This window comes from Ciconia boyciana, chromosome 4 (genome assembly GCF_034638445.1).
Source record: "Ciconia boyciana chromosome 4, ASM3463844v1, whole genome shotgun sequence".
Classification (NCBI taxonomy): Eukaryota; Metazoa; Chordata; class Aves; order Ciconiiformes; family Ciconiidae; genus Ciconia; species Ciconia boyciana.
The window spans coordinates 47,210,502-47,231,020 of NC_132937.1; the positions used below are offsets into that span (position 1 = coordinate 47,210,502).

General features: G+C 37.0%; 1 protein-coding gene across 2 annotated transcripts in view; it reads right to left on the bottom strand.

Annotated features, from left to right (window-relative positions):
* The window catches only part of LOC140650879 (histone-arginine methyltransferase CARM1-like), a 78,101-nt gene that overhangs the window by 1,656 nt on the left and 55,926 nt on the right, over window positions 1–20,519 (bottom strand). The window contains exons 6-13 of one of the 2 annotated variants that reach the window (XM_072859704.1): window positions 15,813–15,990; window positions 13,340–13,430; window positions 8,987–9,068; window positions 7,169–7,254; window positions 5,692–5,781; window positions 3,990–4,127; window positions 2,072–2,161; window positions 410–493 (exon numbers count right to left, since the gene is read on the bottom strand). In XM_072859704.1, coding sequence (XP_072715805.1) covers window positions 410–493; window positions 2,072–2,161; window positions 3,990–4,127; window positions 5,692–5,781; window positions 7,169–7,254; window positions 8,987–9,068; window positions 13,340–13,430; window positions 15,813–15,990 — 839 coding nt within the window. The remainder of the gene's footprint in view (window positions 1–409; window positions 494–2,071; window positions 2,162–3,989; window positions 4,128–5,691; window positions 5,782–7,168; window positions 7,255–8,986; window positions 9,069–13,339; window positions 13,431–15,812; window positions 15,991–20,519) is intronic. The other variant, XM_072859705.1, reaches the window with a different exon arrangement.

Consider the following 20,519-nt stretch of genomic DNA (forward strand, 5'->3'; position numbering starts at 1 on the left):
CATCTAGATTTGCAGCTGTGCAAGCAAGTGTAAAATGCTACCAAATCCACTGTAGCTTATTTTACAGAGGCTTTCTTTTGCTCTTATGTATAGAAGCTCAGGCCATTGCCTTCACAGGCATGAAAGGCTTCCCAGTCCAGTCTTTTATTTTTACCTTATGCTATAGAATTAGTATGGAGTTGTTTTAAATGAGCAAAAAATGTCCAGAATTGTCCCTTCCCTACTATCCATCCCTGTGGTATAGAGATAAGTACTTGTATCAGGGATAGTATGAAGCAGTGACGCAGAAGAGAGCTAGGCTGTATGTGTTGGCAAAATGTCCCACCATGCACTGGCATTTGCATGTCCTAGTTTAAAACCTGGATTACATTTTAATTTTTAAAAACCTTACGAATGCTTTGAAAGTTACCTCATGTTTATAAATAAGCATTTTTCTTCTGGGAAGTCTTCTTTGCCTTTGTTTTTTTGAACTCTTTCAGAGTTCTGGTAATTGCTATGGGAGGGCAAGGGGAGAATGGAGAAGGATCAATAAACTAAAAAAAATCAAAACTAATGAAGCCTCACAGGGGAAGCCTGTTAAATAAGGTTAGTGTGTTGTGGCAGGATTTCACAACCAAGCACTCTTAAGAATTAATGTATAAAAGAACAGCAGTCTAAATTATTGAACTCAATATGGTTAATTGGCTAGCAACCATGAAATCACACAGTGGCATTTTTACATTCAATTTTCAAACTAGAATACCGCTTCATATAACTTAAAGTACTTCTATATGTAACACACAACTTGACCATTTTCCTCCCTGCTTTCTTGCAAATGAGTGATAGCATTCTGAAAGTGATTTCTACATTTTATGTAAGTTAAAAACTCTTAACAAAAGCTTCTTTTGCTTCTAAATATGTAGAGTTGTATCATCTTTGAAATTCACTCACACTTAACGCAATGGGTGCTGACAGTAAGTACGGAGATTTTAGAAGACCAGTAAACTTACTTGTAATCATCCTCACAAAACACTTTTAGATTTGAAACCACTATTAGCCAAACCAAAAACATAAGCAAGCTAGACATTGTCCATGTCACAGGTCATAATCTGAGGAAATTAATCTTTTCCAGTGCATTTTATTTATAGTTATTGCAAGTCTTCCATGACCAGTCTTTATTACAAAGGCATTTTTATGAATTTGATCAAAGGGGCCCCATTCTAAAGCCAAAATGGCTGATGTGCCGCATATTTGATGTACAGATGAAAATTAATGTTCATCAGACACAATGGATATTTTGTTTTATAGGATTATTGTAGAATTGTCATAAAGGTATGATTCAAAAAAATAGGAAACGGGAAACATAATGAATGAGGGAAGCATTTTCCATGTTGTACCTCTGGAAAAAAAAAAAATCAGTTCCACCAACTCTATTTGCCCATTTTTATGCCAAATACAGCATAAGAATGAGAACTGAACACAGCCAGCCTGTTTTTCTCAAAATTCTTTTTTTCTCTGGAAGAATCGATGGCTCTTTCCTCCTGCTTGTTTTGATCTCTAATTGACAGCTTTTCCCAAAATACGGTGCTGTAGCAACACCTAATGAATGTCCCTGCTTGGCTGGAAAGGATTGCAGCAAGTAGATTTTTTTCCTCCCCTCACATTCAATACAGGAAGGACAGGTCTTTCATGTCAAATAGTAATATCAATATTACATACTTAGCAGAGTACATCTTGGCATATTGCTGATTCCTCAAGTCACAGTGATGCACATCGCACAACAGGAAACAGCAAAAGATTTTATGTATACATTAGTTCAAGTAAGTAAATGTCTACTATTTTATCACAGCATTAAATCATTACAGATCTTAAAGCCTTTTTCTTTTGCTCTTTGTCACACAGCCTAAATAGAATATGGGCTTACATAAGGAACTACTGCTAACACAAAACAATGATGCCCTCATACAGTTTATTTTATTTCTACAGATAAGAGGTCAGAAACTTGTTCTTCCACAGTAGGTGTGCTTTGCTTCCTGTCATACAAGATGTTACCACTCTACAATGGTATATTTTAGTCAAAAGCATTTCTTACCTAAAAAATGGATTCTTTAAATCAAGAATGTTACCAGATTTAAATCCTGTCTGGTCCACCATAGCCACAATCTGAATATCATAACTTTGTCTGCATCAGAAAGAGAAGTATACAAAAGAGGTAATGGAACTAAAACAATTGTAACATCTTGTGTGAAAAAATAGCAGTGTAGCCACTGGCTGAATAATAACCACTTGATACAACAAGCAAAGGGAATTTATTTGCAGTGGTATCAGTGCAAGGGCATGATTATTTAATAATCTCTAAAGAAGTAAAATTTACAAGATGCTTAAGTGATTTTAAGAGTTTGCATCTGAAAAACATAATAATTTTGCACTGATAGTATTCAATAGTGACAGGTCTTTTTCTCCTGTCTCTGACAGAAATACTATAAATTTCAACATTAGCAAGTACAATCAGAGTATTATTTCATGATCAAAAATATCTAACTGGCCAAACAGCATTTAGGTTCACTCTTGTCATAATCCTGGATTTCATCAGGAAGGATATTTTCCACCAGACTTTTTGCAAGAAACTGAGTTTACACAGAAAAGTAAAGAGGACCAACTGAGAGCACACCAAAACACTGAAGCTGACCAAAGCTGGTCCTCCTGCACGCAACAGCAGCTGCAGAGTTACATAGAGGTGCTATGTTGATCCCGAAAGCAGATTAGCTTTGTGGCAGAACTTGTTAGCTCAGTGCTAACACATGGGTAAAGTGTTTCTCATTCTCAGTCTGGCAAGGTCGCTAGCTCAGGTGTGTCTGACCTGTGCTCCATTGTAGATATGCCTTATGTAGTCACATATTTACAGCAGTGGCTGTGTGATCACTTTGTGACATACAGTGTTTCTTTTATATATTAAAATACGGATACATTTTGCGTTTGAAAGGGACATATCAAGATCTGTATTATTTATTTTCTCCATGAGGAGTTTCTAAGCAGAACATCTGGAAATTTGACAAGTCCCAAATCAAGTATTTGTTGCTGATGTGACTGAAGAGCCCTAGAAGTATTACTGACAGCTTTGAGGTCACTGGAACCACCTGACTGGTCAGCATGTTTCCCCCCACCCCTCCCCTCCCTGCAAAAAAAAAAAAAAAAAAAAAGGAAGAAGATTCACCTTCCTACACAGAGGAGGCTGTGTTTTCTGTTAAAACGACACACACACATAAGCAAACCAGGCTGCAACATGTGTGACCCAGTCCCTTGAGGACTGTTTTCAAAGCAAAGCGTAGGAGTGGAGTTATCAAATGTTTGACTGACAGCAGGAACAGCACAGAAGTCTGGTAAGGAAATAAGCCCTTCCAAAAGCAGCCATCTTCAATAGCCTCAGTGGAAGAACAAACAATGCATGAAAAGCACTATTCTTGAACAGGGGAGCACTTCTATAAGGAATTTTTTTCAGAATTCAAAATGTAATGTATTTGCCATCAACCCTGCTTCTCCTTGTCTCTGCACAGGACTTGCTGAGAGACAAGGGATGTTGGGCCTTAGGCAAACAACCAGACCGCTAACAAAGACATCGCCAGAGGTTACACTACCAGAACAAGGTGTGGAAAGTGACTGGACATGACCTGAGAAAAGTGCTATGTGTGAAAGATAGCGGAGTAGAAAGCTGACGAAAGCGGCATGTAGCACTATGAGGGAAGGCAGGATATGACGAGAGTTAAGGAGAAGGTACGTGAGAAGGAACATCACAGGTAACTGGAGTGGAACATGGAGAGCTTTTGGTGAGCAGAGTCTCACAAGGTCAACAGTGCCTACGTAACTGTATCAGTGACACCATATAAATTGGTAATGGTACCAGAAATAACAAATGTGGGTACCAGCGCACCCAAAATTAACTGTTGTCTTTTGAGTACCTCTAACAAGAACAGCCACGCTACAAAATCTGCTTGGGAAGCTTTTACACTTACCGCTTATTGGCAACAAACAAGACTTTCCCTGAGAGAGTTTCCCCCTCTTTAGCAAAGAGGGGTGTCTGAAGAAGGCAGCGTACTTGATACCAGTGAGTGAGAGGTTCTGTCGGTGCAGTGGAAAACCAAACAGTTACCCTAAAACAAATGAGAAAAACTATCTAGACTTTCTCTCCTGTCTTCCCCTTTCAGAAACAATTTTAAGTTGTAAGGCCTTTATGTATGTGAGGCCTCAGCTGCTCATAATAAACTTTAAACTGCCTTCAAGTAAACTGGGAGAGTGATTCTACCCTATGTTGGGAAATCAATACGTTATGCCTCATCTCCTTTCTTTATCTATGCTGTGCCTGTCACCACCAGAGCTGTATGCCTAAGCCAATTATGGAGATTCAAAAAAGAGACTCTTCAGACTCCTGTTTTCTCTTCTTTCCACACTGCCAGGACAGAGAATACTAATTTCTCTCTCCTCTTACCACTCAGACAATTTTAACAAATTACAGGAAATCAAGGTTTGTCCTGAATGTGGCAATGCGATTCTTTACAATGGTAGTTTCATCCTTAAACAACACTCCCCAAGAAGGTCCTATACCTAGTTTTCACTTGCAAGAGATATTTCAATAATATATTGAAAGGGGTTGTAGGTGCAAAGAAAGGGATAACACAGGTAATACCGCAAGCCTGATCCACTGAGATTTCAAGTGCTAAGACAAAGAACTTCCAGAGTTGTAGAAACGTGAAAGATAAATCTGGTGATTAAGCAATTGCCTACTTCAAAATGGAGGCCTTCTCAGCGGAGGATTTCAGTCAGTTCCTACAAGTCTGGAACGTTCTCTCCTGTTTTAGCTGATGTAGCGTTTCTGGTTCCTTTATTAAGATTAAAAATTTTACTATCAGCTGTTAAGGTAAATACAAATGCACATATGTCCATTTTCTTTCAATAGATATACTATTCTGAGTTCTTGACAATCCTCATTTCAAAGGCTAATAAAAGGCATTTATCAACACAAATAAATAGAAATGCATTTTACAATTTATTGAAAAAAATCACCTCATATAAAACTAGATCAATTTAACTGGGAAATCAGCAAATCTTATCTAAGAACTAAATATAGATAGCTGAAATCTACATATTGACTACCTGAGCAAGTTTATCTAATTTTCACCTACTTACTATATCAGATGAATGTCCCCATTTTGAAATAAATGTTTGGCGCTGCAGTGAAAAATTTTCCCAAGCCTGGTGAAAATTTCTCCATTTCCCTTTTGTTAGCTGGAACTTGCAACCTGGTCTCCTTGTTGTCCACAAACAAGACCAGCCCAAATGGGAAAATCCAGCTTATGTTCCAATACTGCTGCTTTACTTACAATGTAAACCAGAAAGGTATATAATATTACAAAGAACCAGTATTTTGTGGAACATTTTGCATTTTGACCCTCAATAATTCCTGGATGTGGTCTACCATAGATAACGTGCATTCCAATCAATGGGAAGCAAGATCACCATCATCTAGTCATACTGCTAGCACTAGGTTATCACACTTCTTGTTACCTCTAGAAGGCATCATTTCTTTAATATAACAGAATTACATTACAAACAAGGTCAGCACCAGATATAGGTCTAATTCTGACACATTTTGTATGAAAGATGCAATTTTTTTCCCCTGTAGTTAGTATTTCATAGGAAGAAGGAAAAAGTACTTACAGTGATCCTACAAATGCCACATCAAACCAGAAGGCCAGGCCATGGATTAGTCCAGACTGCATCATTTGGAAAACAAAAGGGATTTCCACTCTGCAGGGAAAAAAACCAATATGCTGCCAAAGTAATTTCCAAAAAGTACTGGAAATTCCACTGGAAACCTACCCTGTACTAATTTATGTATTTCCATTCTTATTCATCAGTTCATGTCTCAATTTTCCATATATTTAAAAGGATATGCTCTTTTTCCCTGTGTCAATAGAATTAACCAATGGCACTGATTTAGGTATTAGTTTTTGTGTGCCTTATTTGACAGTAGAATCAAATATGCCACTACACAAGTGTTACTTGCAACACTGCAGACTGTTATAAATACAGGGGTTCAGTCTTTCCAGTGGAAAACTTCCCATTCCCAGTAAAGGACTTGGATTTAGTTTAAATACTATTTTGAACAGGAAAATGTTCCACTACAAATCTGACAAACAGAACTACTATTGGAACCAGAAAGAAAAACTGAGCTGCTTGAGCAAGAGCTGGAATATTTTCCCTTCCAAAATAACTATTACTGGGTATGTAGTTGAACCCGAATCTCACCCACTCTTGCAGAAACATATCATAAAATTAGCATTCAGGTATGAACATGTTAGTTCTGAGAACCGCTGAAGGAAGTCAATGCTAGTCAGCTAAAACTGGAAGGCAATTCTCCAGCTGTTTCCCCCCTCTTAGAGCAATTCTTCTCTCTCACTAGACCATGTCATTTATACAATTAGTTGTGAGTCATGTTGAAACAATAAGGGTTCAGAGTTTCAAAGACAGTCTGTGATACTTTCCCCTTATGACAGTGCCTTGCAAGGACTTGAAGTACTGCCTCAAGTTCTGCCATATGGTACATTTTATTTCACAGATGTACTGAGAAGGAGGCTTCTCTGCTGTCATTCTGGGACACAAGGGATGCAGGTTGGTTTATATATAAGACTTTCCAACTAAAGATTTGAAGGAGCTCTGGAGGGAAGTAAAGAGGTACAGCTGACTCCTGTTAGACTGGAAAATGTTTAAAAAAAAAAAAGATATATACAAGAGTTCAGAAAGGCAGCTTGTGATGACACCATTTGACAAGGTCTTTTAGGATGTCTACACAGAAAAACAAAAACTGCCTTGTAACTAGATTTAAATGTGTCCCAACATGTAATGCTAAGAAGTAAACACTGTCCTCCAGAGCCCATTTTATCCATTTTCAGTAGGAAAATTTTGTGAACGGATCTCTGGTGTTTCACAGGCTCACGAACAGGCTTCTCTGCTAATACTAGACAAATCGTCATGCAGATGAACATTCTCGTCCATTACAAGTGGTGTACTAATCATTCTGGCATGCCACCTTCCCTCCTCCACATCCACCGCCAAAGCTTCCTCTGTCTCTGAGCACCAACCATCGACTGCCAGTTACAAAAAATGAAAGAGTAGGTTGCTGGCATCTGCTGACCTATGCAAATCCTCCTCAGCAGCTTCTATGAAGTTAATGGTGTACTTCACTGTCCGGGCCATTAGAATTCTCACATCAAAAGTATCCTATCGGGGAAAGAAAAAAAAAAGAAAAAAAAAAAAAAGAGTTGCAAATGTTATCATTCTGTCTTGTCAGCGTTTCTGTTAAACTCGTTTTCTGTTAAAAATGGGAAAAAAGACAAAAATCAGCCTTCACCCCAATAAACTTATTTTAAACGTTTCAATTTTTTAGCATCCCTTAGAACACTTATATGTTGCAATATTATCACGATTTAATATATTTGATAGCTTACATACCTAGCAAAGACTGTTTTATTCAACTTAGAAACAATAAAAGTCATCCAGAAATTGATGACTTGTAAAAAAAAATATGGTGGGTTTATTTGGCTGGCTTATTTGGGGTTGGTTGTTTTTTTTTTTTTTTAAACTATACACATTTTAATGTGCTCTTCTGCACTGCACAGTTGGGTAAGCTGAACTAAGACAGTATGGAAATACTTGAAAATTAAATTATGAAGTATAGAAAGCAAAATTACTTAATACAGATTGCCCTCTAGAAAAACGTAGGAGTAGTCAGTCAGCAAATGAAAACTTTTCCTTTCATTTTTCTTCTTTAATCACGTGTAGTAATCCTAATCTATCACCATTCACAAACTCTTTCATAAGTAAAGCAAACTCTTAACGTAAAGGCTTGTATCACATACCCCCCAGTGAACCTATCTAAGAACTAAAATCTATCTACAGAGTAAGGAGAAGCCAAGGAGATATGTGACTTTTTAAAAGAAATAACAATGTAATGTGGCTTTTATTGGGCAATGCATTTCTGATCTTGAAGGGAGGGAGAATCTCGGCTGAGAAAACAAATGTGTACTTCATACAGGATGCAAGTATGTGCCGCAGTCCTACAGATTACTCTATCCTCTAACTGAAAGCCAAAGAGCCAGCACTGAGAATGACCTTGCTATAGTCAAAGGTATAGCTGAACTTTATGAAGACAAATGAGAGTTTTCTCTTACCTATTTCAAGTACTAAAAGCAGTCCAGTGCAGGTGGCCATATCAGTAGTCTGATGGTCTTTCCAGATTTCTGGACAGGTTTTAGGGTCTCCATGCGACAGCAGCTGCATTGCTATTGCTACTTAAACTAGTTAGCCTAAAGCTAGCCAAGATTTGTTGCAGTCATATTTCTGAAAGTGAACTTTTTCATTGCACCTACACTGAAGCATTATATGGGGGCAGGGGGTTGGGATTGTTTAGGTTTTTTTCCCCAGAGAGGTGAGAAGGATTTCTCCTGCATTCTTTCTAACTAGGTACCACCTAGACTTTTACTAAAAAGAAAGAAGAACGACAGGTGCTAGATCCAAGTTACCAATTTACATACCAAAAAAACGTTGTTTCATAATACAGAAGCCTGTTTGCTTGGCTGCTTTCTCTTTTCCTTTAATTTGTGGATCAGAGATGGCAAGGGAAAAATCAAGGTCAAGTCACTTGTTTAAGAGACCAGAAACACTGAGGGAAGCTAGCTGCATGTTAGGAAGACAGTTCTTCACATGCTGTGGCTTCCTAATGTGTGCATATCTCTCAACATCTGTTATTCACAGGAGAACCAGGAATATTGCATGTAGTAGTTAACCTTTGACAGCAGCTCTGTTCACACTCAGAGTTAGTTCCTGGCTCTCTACTCAAAAGCCACAGAGCTCTGTTAAACAAGGAGGTTAGTGTACCTGTAGGATTTTGTGGAGGGGACAAGATAGGGAGAGGGAAAAACATAAAAAGTAACCCACAGACATACAAACATACCACGATGGGCTGTTGGAAATACTCATCCACAGCTGCACTGCGCAGACTGGACAGGTTGACCCCATAAAAGCATTCCTGGTACCTAGAAACAGTTATTACATAAAATGTTTAGAGAAAAATGTTTTTTTCGGGGTTCCAACCAGACCCGGGCACAATAACTGTAAATGGCAGGTGAAGTGTGGTTAAGCACATCTCCCTTTCTCCTGTCTGCCAAAAGGCCAAATTGCAGCCCTCCTTAGCTTATTTTACCTTCCCCACAGACATCCTATAAAGCACTGAGCTGACATGATCCCCTCAAATTGACATACAGAGACATTTCACACTATGCTTCTGAAAGAATCCACACAGCAACCGGAGAATAGGGAGAAAGGCTGAGGCACTCTTAAGCTACTTTTGTAATCTTGAGCTATTCCAGAATTGGGGGTGGACCTTGTATAAATCAAAATAGTGATGAGGACACCTGTATTACAGGTCTGTTCCTTTTTATTGACATTAAAGAGGAAAATAAAGGTCATCCTATACCAACTGAATGGGGAAAAAATAGTATTTTTATCTTACCGATTTATGCAAATGTGCATTTAATGTATATTCAGACTATTTCCTATACGAAATTTGAAATGAAAACATACATGCTTGCAGTAATCTTCCTCCTGCGTACAACCCTCTTATCAACTCACTGAAAAGTTTAACAGGTATCTTTACTTCCAGGTAACATAAACAAAAGGGGATGGAAAGGGGAAACGGCAAGGAAGCTCAGCTCCTTGTGATGGAAGTGTCATCGAGATACAAAACCATGGTCAAGCCTTCCAAGTCTTCAGAAGCACTTAAAAAGGGAAACTTTGTCCTCATTGTTACAACATCATACAACTCCTAAACTATCATAACTTTTTTCAAAGTGGATGAGTTCATCTAACCAATCTGGCAATACCCCTTTAATACTGGATAAATATTGCCTTACTAGTTCTCTGCTAATTGCATAAAGGGAAGATGCCCAGATGACTGTATGTGTTAAAGATATCTGAGAATATATCCTTAAGGAAAGAACTCAAATAAGCACAACAGAGGAGATCAGCTGACACCAGTAACTGCAAGTGATCTTTTACCCTTTTCCGTATGTTTGCTGTACTGTATAATTGAGTTGCTTGTTTATCACTGATGAGAAACACAGAGAAAATGCACACTATTTTTAACCACTTGCTGCATATTTACGCCTTGTATCTTCCCATCTTTGCAAGGTTTTCACCAACAAAGAGAGCAGTCTGCTCTTCTATGGTAGACTATACATTATTACACTTTTAGGAATGATTACTGGTAAATACAAATTAATATGCAGCTCTGAAGCACAACAGTAAGCCAATCTATAGGCCTGAAGAGAAACAAAACATACTTACACAGTCTCATAATTAGTATTACTGTACAGATGCAAGACAATCATTCTAAGTGTATGAGAAACGTGTAGCCTTTCCTTTGTATAGTAAACAGGCTATGCTAACTGCTGCATCTAATGTTAGAACACACAGCATGATTTTTGCATAGGATTTTGAGGGGTTTTTGAAGTCCTGGTGCCTTTACCAAATGAAAGTTCAAATTGCACATCTAGATATTTCTTTCAGTCTTTTGTTCAAGTACTATCATCCAGCTGGATCCAAAACCATATCCAGTCTCTAAGACACAGGATATAGATTTAGCTAAATAGGAAAGGATTTATTACCCACAAAATATATCTTCTGTTCTGATTAACAAAGCTGGACAATGAATGAAAGCTGTTTCTTGAGGCCCAGAATTTGAAGCTTAGCAAATCACAGGGTGTCACCAACTAGTTCCTGATGGTTTACTTCAAACGTCCGAGAAAGCCCTGAGAAAGTGCTTTGTCTGAAATAGGACTTTTATAGCTCTGGATCTATCAGGATATCCAGACCTTTTAATATTAAGAACATGAATGTCCTAGAGTGGTGCAGAAGCAGAACTACTGCACTCAGTCAGAATATTTTGATCCCACATTTGGTTGAAGACATTAGAAGCATTAATTTGTTGGTCTTTAGAGCACTCAGTAACCTCAGGAGTATTTAATCCTCTTGCACAATCAATGTCCTGGGTGTACATCCATACAAAACTACAACTATGTGGACTGATAGGAGAATTGATATTACAGCCCTCTGTTCACGGGACATCTCAAGACAGTAATAAATTATATTGTAAGCACACAAACTATTTTGTCTAGGAATATGCCAAACAGAACCCGATATACAAGGAATATCATCAAGGGTAATTGTGTGATATTTCTGTGGTTAGTTTGGTTGAAACATTCTCATAAAAAAATTAAAAATAGGTAATAAAAAGATCTGTCAAAAATGGGAGACATCCTTTTGCACAGACAGGTGGAGGAAAGACTGCAGTATGTTGCGATTTAGATACCAACCTGATCGCTATCATAATTACGAAGTATTAGTACAGTCTGTGATAATAATGTCAATGAAAAAAACATTCTTGGTGCAAAGAGAAATTAGTTACTAAAGTAGACTTGAAAAACCTGTTTTTCCCTTTTATGCAATTCTCTGAAAGCCTTGCAGTGGCTGACAGGTAATTCAGCTTATTAAATATATGCATGAAGAATATCCGGAATCAAATCATGCCAGCTAGATCCAGATTAAGTTATCTTTTTTTTTTTCTTTTTTTTTTAGAATGCAGATGGTGTATTTGCGTTAACAAACTATAAGAAACTAATCTAGCTGGACTATTCGGTCCCAACTGTACAATTCTTAAACAACAAAAGGCAGCAGATTTTTTCCCACCACCAATAACATTACCCTATATGTCAGTGTTCATGGAGATACACACACATACACTGTATCTACCCCACAGGTATTCCACATTTCTTACAAATGAAGATGAAGCATCCCAAGCAGTCTGAAATTAAACGCTTTCATAGTGGCAGTAACATCCAGTTCTGTATAGACCTAGAAAAAACCCTACATTTCTGCTTCAAACTACTGTACGTATCTATTTTCTTTATTAATTCATGAAGAATCTGCATTGTGGTACAATATTGTGCTTCAGTCTTGTAATTTACAGTCTAATATAGATCATTGACATGTCATGTAGATAAGCAAAAATAACAGAATCTTTGGGAAGAGGGACCAGAATGACAGCTGAGATGTGAAAACTTATCAGAAGTTACCTCTACCTTCTTTTTTCAGTCTCTTAACATAGAAAAAAAACTGTTGCAGTTTTTTGATTGTAAACATACAATGCAAACATTTCATAACTGGCTCAACCTACACAGCGAGACAAAAGAGCACAAACTGGCTGTATAAAGTAACACTTCCAGCAAAGGATTCAGCATGTAAATCAGTCAAACTCCTCTCACTCCTTTAATCACTATAGAAATAGTAAGATTTTGCAACAGCTCTGCTTCAGAGAAGGCCAGAAGAAACCTTCAAAGCATGAGCAGTTATACCGTAATATGAGCATGGAAGAAAACTTTGTCTTTAATCTAAGAAACCAACAAATAGTTTTAATGAAGACCACTTAATGTTCACATTCCACATTGCAAGCTGAAAGAACAGTTGAAAGGCTGCATTTATAATCTTCCAGAAGACTTAAAAATACTTAACCCCAGAGTTCTACAGCACCTTTTATACGAAACCTTTAAATAATAATCTGTAAATGGCTAATTTATAAATTAACTGATCTGTATCACATGAAGGACTGGAGATGTTTAAAAATAAACCTGCCCTTTGCTGAAATGGAATCATCTCAATTTCTCCTCATTAGAATATCGCTGTAAATGTTTCCTCCTATACAGAGCACAGCAGCAGCTCAACAGTGGATAGTAGCAGTAGGACACTCCAAGGCAAAAGGAGTACAACTTCTAGTTAAAGCTGCATGAAAAATTTAGGTGGACAGAAAGTAACTACCAAATTGGAAATTGTTCAGGACATGGGAATTAATATTCATTCTCTGTCAAGACCGCCAAGGAATCTTTCCTGTGCTCACACACCTAGGACTTCAGGCAATACAATGATCACCATCCACAACATACTATGCTTTGGTGTAGCAAAGTAAACACTAGTGCGTGATTCACAGTCAACTCTTTTTCTCGCAATGTATGCTCCATGGAGTCAATTTCTCTTTCAAAAAGAGACCCAGTCAGCTCTAGCACTTCCTGAGGGATCCTTCAGACTTGCACAATAAACAGTATGACTGTAGGCCAGAGCAGAAGTGAACATGGAAAACATAAAAGCATTATCCTCCAATGTTGACAGACAGTTTTATGCTGAATCAAAGAACTGATTCAATTTTTAACCTCTACTGGATCTTTGATAAAAATAAAATAACATAAATAATCATTACCAAAAATTGGCTCTGGAGTAGTGTTCCATGTACAGTTGCTCATCAGAAAAAGGAGCCAAATGAATGTCACTGTATGTTGGGAACATCAGTCCTAGTAAACAAAAGACAATATAAAGTAGAAAGACAAATGTTCAAGAAGCGTTTGGACACCACTTTTAAATACATGGTTTAATGTTAAGGTTGCCCTGTGTGGAATAAGGATTTGGACTTGATGATCCTCCTGAATAAGAGTACAACTCAGGGTATTCTGTGATTCTATAGTCCCACAGACATGTCTACAGCAATGTCTTCACTAGCGAGAAACCACCAGTTCAGAAGCAGCAATTGTCATACACTTCAGGTATCTTAACATTTAGTTTCATTAATAAATGGGTTACTGAACTATGAATATGCTAAAGCAGTTATTAAAAAACCCAACCCAGAACAACTTATAGAACAGTCCAGAATTCTTCATAAAGTCCTAATAATTTTATGGTCCTATATCAAATACTTGAATTATTTAGCTTCCTTCAGATGAAGTGAAACGCCAGCTGTTAAATACTTTCTCAACACTCTCCAGTGGAATTATAGCACCTTCTTTGCTTATAGCTAAACTAATAAATATAACATCTGTGTGAAGGATTTGCATTAAAGCTCAGACTTGATCTTGAATTAAACTGCTGGGTATGATTTTGGTCAAATTCAGAAGAACTGCTGTTAATGAATGAAGTAGTTACATGCACTTCACTCTTAAGACTTTTATCCAGGAAACTTATAGCACTTCAGAGTAAATACTGAAAATTTTACAAACACAAATATGTATATTACACTTTTTTTTTTTTTTAACAGATGCTGAAGTTGAGAAACAGAATTTTATTTGCATGAAGTGGAAAATCAGTGACAGAGCAGGGAATGAAATCCTGATCTACTAGTTTGCAAGAATGCGTTTTCATTAGGAACTCACACTCTAATGGCTCGGGAAACCAGAGGAATTACCTTCCATTATTTTCTGTGGACAGTGCATCAGACTGCCTAGCAGCTTAAATGAAAGCCCTTGTATTCTATTGTGCATGTGTCAATGGAAGCAGGAAACAAAGCCCGGTCATTTTGAACTACACTTGAGCATAATTCTTCACCCTTTTTTAATCTGGTATAAAACACAATGCATAGTTGAAGGGGAGGACAGGTAAAGGAGGGGAGGGAAAAGGAAACAGTCTTCCTTTTAAGTACATCATGTAGGAAGAGTCCATAGGAATTTAAATGAAGAACAACACCCACTCACAAAATAGACATGCTTTTTAAACCTGGCTGTGGGGAGACAAGTTTGCAGAGAATTTGGGACAGAAAGTTTCCAAACCTAACTGGTACTAAATATCAGCAACTTACTCAAAATGTCACAATTTCAGCTCACTACTTAGACAAACATTAAGTTTAATAATCACCACATAAGGTGATTCATCCCCACTGTACAAGTGAGCAAAGAAAGTTAGGCATGTATCTTTAAAAGCATTAACTCATTTAAAATTGAAAATAAGCTGCCTACTGATCAGTTTTCAGAAGCCCTCCTCTTGAAACTGGGCCCTAAGAATCTAAATGGGAGACCTAAGATCAGTGGCTGACTTGAAAAATACTACCCAAATGTGCTTTGCAAGTTTGAAACAACTCAACAGCAAAGTCATTAGCTCCCTGCACTGAGGCACAGATTCAGCCCATGCTTCAAAAACTTCCATGCTGCAGTAATTTTACTTGACAAAGGCTCTTTTAAAGAAATCTTTTAAAGAGAGACATCATAGTTCGTTTTCAGCAGTTCATGTAGAAAGATTTATCATTCAGCAATTGGATGCTCAGATTTGCCTCTCCAAGAAGATTCCCATGAGGCCCTGGAAGTTACAGATTCTCTTCAAAACTCCTCCAAACACAGGAGGGATGAAATACAGAGCACTGAACACTGTGAATCTCTCACGTGTCACTCAAAACACAACATCCAAGTATTAAATAAGGTATTTGGGAGAAGCCCAATGAAAGGATGTCAAACCAATCTGAACTTCAGTCTTCCCAAGGACAATATATTAGAGTTTTTCCACAAAAAAAGCTCATCCTATTTGACTGTTCTGCTCTTATCTACATTCCACTGTCTAGCAGTTGAGGCTAGTGTGCTATCGTCTATTGTGATATGTTGCAACAGAGAGGCAATCGTAGTGTATATAGCAGCAGGTTAAGATTAAAACACAAGCAGAACTCAGCAGCACAACAGCAGCATACTCAAAACCTATTTCCACTGTGAAACAGCAAGAAGTCACACCATAGTACAATAGCAATGGTGGCTGCATCATTATATTAATTCCCCTGGGCCCCCTAGATGTTGGTGGTAGAGCTAGAATGAGGGTATAAAACCAGACAATCCTGGACTACCAATTTAAGTCTTTTTTTCTTCTTTCAGAAGCTTTTTATCTTCGTTTCTCTATGCAGGGGGTAACTGTGGTGACACACTCACCATTTGACTTCAACCATTTTTTGGAATGGAGGTAACTTTCCAACATCCTTTCATTGAACAGCATATAACCCATCGGTTCAGAAATTACCACATCAACACTCTCAGGCAGGGAGATCTCCTCAATTTTTCCAGACAGAACTGTGATCTTGCCAGAAAGGTTGTTGCTTCTCACCAACAGCTGGAGGAAAAGCAAAAGCACACAGAAAGTGTTGACTCCTTTGATTAGCAGAATTTATATCAGATCTTTAACCCCCCTATAGCATAAACCAACTACTTCAGTCTGTTAATCAGAATAAAATAGAAAGGTAACATATTTTTCCTTGCTACAGGAAAATTTATAAAGACTGGGCCTCACTGGAGCAAACTCAAAGAAATGCAGTTTGGAATCAGCACGTGACAGTACAAATACTGCTGTCTTGTAAGAAATAACTGTAATCAATATCTACAATAAAAAATATCTACCAGGAAAAGGTGGATATTTTACTTCAATACAGAAGATTACAAAGAAAAGGTCTTCATAATTCTCCAAATTTTTAAAAATACTGTTCTTGAGTGAGTTACATAGTCATGAAAGGATGAAGAAACTCAAGAGCTGAAAAGTTTGCAGCGAGTAATTTCTAAGCATAAATGGAGCATAGCACTATATTCACATAAATGCATTCAAATGGGCCAGTACTTAGAGCCAGGATACTGCAGATTTATCCACTTCTGTGTGCATAGTGAACCTCAGAGAAAAATGTTTAATGAACAGAAGAAATGGACCTAAAATTTTGTGTTCAATACAGCAAGTTATTAAGGAAAAGAACAACCTTTTAAAAGCCTCTATATATCTACACATAGATGCATATCCTATTTAGCTGTACTATACTCAGACATACAGGAAATATCTAAACCTCTTATGTTTAAATAATGAGTAGAATTTGGGTTCTTCTGGCACAAACTTATAAAGAAGCAATTATTTCACACTGATGTGAGGTGTCTCCTGGGAGATTCTATAAAATGAAGCATCCTTTGCAAGAGCACAGTAGGAGATGTGTATTGATGTCCAGAGATACCAGAAAAAACAAGTACACACTATCCAGTGAGTAATAGAGAACACTCCCTGGCAGATGTACTTGCACTGGTATAATTGTAACATCAATAGAAGTGCATAATTACTTCAGCAAACCTTTTCCAAAACAGACTGGGCCTTAGGTAGCAGCAATGAAACTTTTAAGACTCATTCTAACCAGAGGAACAGAGACTAATGTTGTTATTAGCTAATTCACTGAAATGTGAATATGCTAAAGCAGTTAGTAAAAAACCCAACCCAGAACAACTTATAGAACAGTCCAGAATTCTTCATAAAGTCCTAATAATTTTATGGTCCTATATCAAATGTTTGAATTATTTAGCTTCCTTCAGATGAAGTGAAACGCCAGCTGTTAAATACTTTCTCAACACTCTCCAGTGGAATTATAGCACCTTCTTTGCTTATAGCTAAACTGATAAATATAATGTGTGAAGGATTTGCATTAAAGCTTGGATGAGTGACGCAATTAATGATTTTCAGCCATAACCTGCCAATATAAACTACATGCTAATATGATAATAAAACTACTAAACAAAACAAAAATCATTGTACACTAACATGCTATCAATTAGGTAAATAACATTGCTGCTTCTTTTACTGACAAGTGTTTGTATCCATTTCTAAGAACTTGAGATCAGAGACTCCATGAGCAGACACATGATGCGATTTCATTTTGGAAATGAAATTACCATTTTGCTCACAGGTGAATTCTGAATCAAAAAATAACTAACTGTGAAATAACAGCTCAGCAGCAGCACAGATATACAAATGCAAGAAGCCTAAATAATTTCAGACCCTCACAGATTGTGACAGATAACTCACATAGTTGGCTAGAGGGCAGCAGAATATTACAGTATCTCTATCACATGCAATGGTGATTCTTATATTATGAAAATTTTTCCTTTTACTGGAAATAGTAGCATGGAGACAAATAGAAAAGGTTTGTCATTGCTATTCCATATTATTATTATACAACTTAAAAAAAATCATTAATGTTTATTTGCTTTCCTACCCTTAGATACAGCAAAAACAAAGAAAAATCAAAGAAACACTGTCAGTACTAATGCTATCCTTTAGAGTGTAGCTATGACTTGGGAAAGCTGAAGTTCCCTGTGCTTTTGGCCTTCTGAAGCTTAACACAGATAGAAACTGCATTTTTAAAAGGAATTTAGCTGATGTCAGGTTTTGCCCACAGAGTCCCAGGGAACAGAAACCTCTGCTTATTCACACAAGATTCTTCTCAGTGTCCCACCAATATGCTCTGACAGTAGTGTGAAGAATCAAGGCAATTCTGCATCTGCCAAAATCTCAGTCTGTGTACTGAGATTGTCAGGAAGCCAATGAATGCCAGTTTAAGGATGTATTTTTACATGCATATCTGAGACAAACTAGATTAAGACACTGATTTATTTCAGGGAAAAGATCACTTGTCTTATGGCAGCTATTTTTTTTTGGTGATTTTTACAGCTGTTTAGAGTTAATTAACAGCTCATACCTAGCTGCTTTGGTGGCAATGAAAAGCTAGTTTTGAAAGTTTTAAACATTTAACATTTTAAAAATTATTTTTTAAACACAAAGATGATTTTTCTGAAATTGAAATTTACCATGCATTAACGAACTCTGATTAGTGGTTTATTATCACATGAATAGAAGGAAAAAATCAATTAACTGACATTAAATATTGCAGAGCCACAGTCTCCCACAAATTCCATGCATTTCTTTTGTAAAAGAGGAAGATTCTACGGAAGATTCTACAGAAGTAACAGAAATAATTTACAACAGATACAGAACACAACTGTATTATAGAACACAACTGTATTATAGAACACAACTGTATTATATCAAATGCACAAAAAATACTGTTAACTTCTACTCCTAGGCAATATTAGTCCAAAAAAGAGATTTAAAAATAAATAAATAAATAAATCACTTTGAGGAGGCTATAAGCTAACAGCTATAAACTAACACTTTGTCCCAAACTCCATCTTGTTTGAAGTGACCTTATTTTTGACAGGATTATTAAGATAATTCACCCTCTGCAGCACCTTCATGAATTGAGGGTTTTAAACACAGAAAGGTTAAACATAGAAACATAGAAAGATACACCTTAGACAAACTATTTGTTCCTCCCCTATAATGAAATCCCCAACCCATATCTTCATCTTGACAGCTTACTGTTTTTACTAATCTGAATTGAAGCTTCTTTTTTAAATATTAGCAATCTTCATGCCTTTTAAAAAAATCTTATTGGCAAATGAAGAACAAGCGGCTAACGGTGATGGCAGTAAAGCTTTCTGACTCGGTGCCTTTGGGAATCAATAGGAAATCTGTGGCAAAAGGAGAGGAAGTATATCTGAGTGGGTGCCTTGACAATGTTTTCACCTCCCACACAGTATTTCATAAATTCCTGCAATCACCAAGTTATGGTCAACACAATGTGTTTGAACAAAAGGAGCGAAGTAGTTTCAATATTTCATAGCTTTAGTGAAGGAAAAACAAATCCAGGGGAAAAAAAAATTCCACCCAGTATCTTAACATTTTGTCAATGACTGACAACAGCAACAGCTGTGCTCTCTCGTGATTCTCCTGGATTTCAGAAGCCTTTGAAAGCAGGGCAAGATTACAGTGATGGAGGATAAAATTGATACCTTAAAACAAAATACAAACAGTTAAATTTGTATCTGTATATGCACTCACTTCAAATGAGTTGCATCAGTCTGCCACCAAATGTGGCCATGTTGGTGTTGTGGCTATTTTTTCCTTTACCTTTTTTCATGCAGCATTCAAAAGTCTTTGGTAAAATCGTAAGGGTTTGTGACAAAAAACAGATCAAAACTGATCTCTGTAATATATACAGGTAAGCAGAAACTTCTCACATACATCTCTCCTCATGAAAGGTCCAGTTTTATATCCAGACACAGCAGATCTCTCGCCCAATGAAACAGAGACACAAAGAGAGGCTCAACTGTTCCATAAGCCTGATAATCGATATCATGGATCATACAAAGTTATGAATAATTCAAGCTTTTTCCATATGACTTCCCCCAGCAATATCATGAAACACTACAAAATATCAAAAAATGTTTTACATTTTGACACCAGGATCCCTTCCTAATGAAAATCAAGAGTCTGTTTTCTCTGGACACCAAACAAAACTCTACAAAATCCCTCACGGAACAAAAACAAAACTCTGGAAACAAAAAATCTTACTCCCAAAGGACTCCCAAAGTTGGCAAACAGATCAAAGTATTTCACATAGATTTAAAAGATAATCTGTGCAAGCACTGCTGTATGAGCCTTGCCAAAACAGTAAACAGCATGACAACATCCTTAATACTGAAATACAAATAGTCCAATGGCTTTCTATCTAATTGTGCAACTACATACTTTTCAGAGATGCTTAAGAACTATGCATTTGAAAGTTCTGCTGTAATTAAACTTAACATACTGAATGCTGGAGGCTACAGAGAAAACAGAATAACTTCTTCCCACTACGTAGAAGACTCAGAGAACTTGTGTAGGTGAAAACATATATATGCATTAACAACAGGTCTTTGTGCAACACTTCAAAAAACCCAAACAGAAATACAAAGTTAATTTGACATACACATTCTCTGTGCATTTTTCAAAAGTAA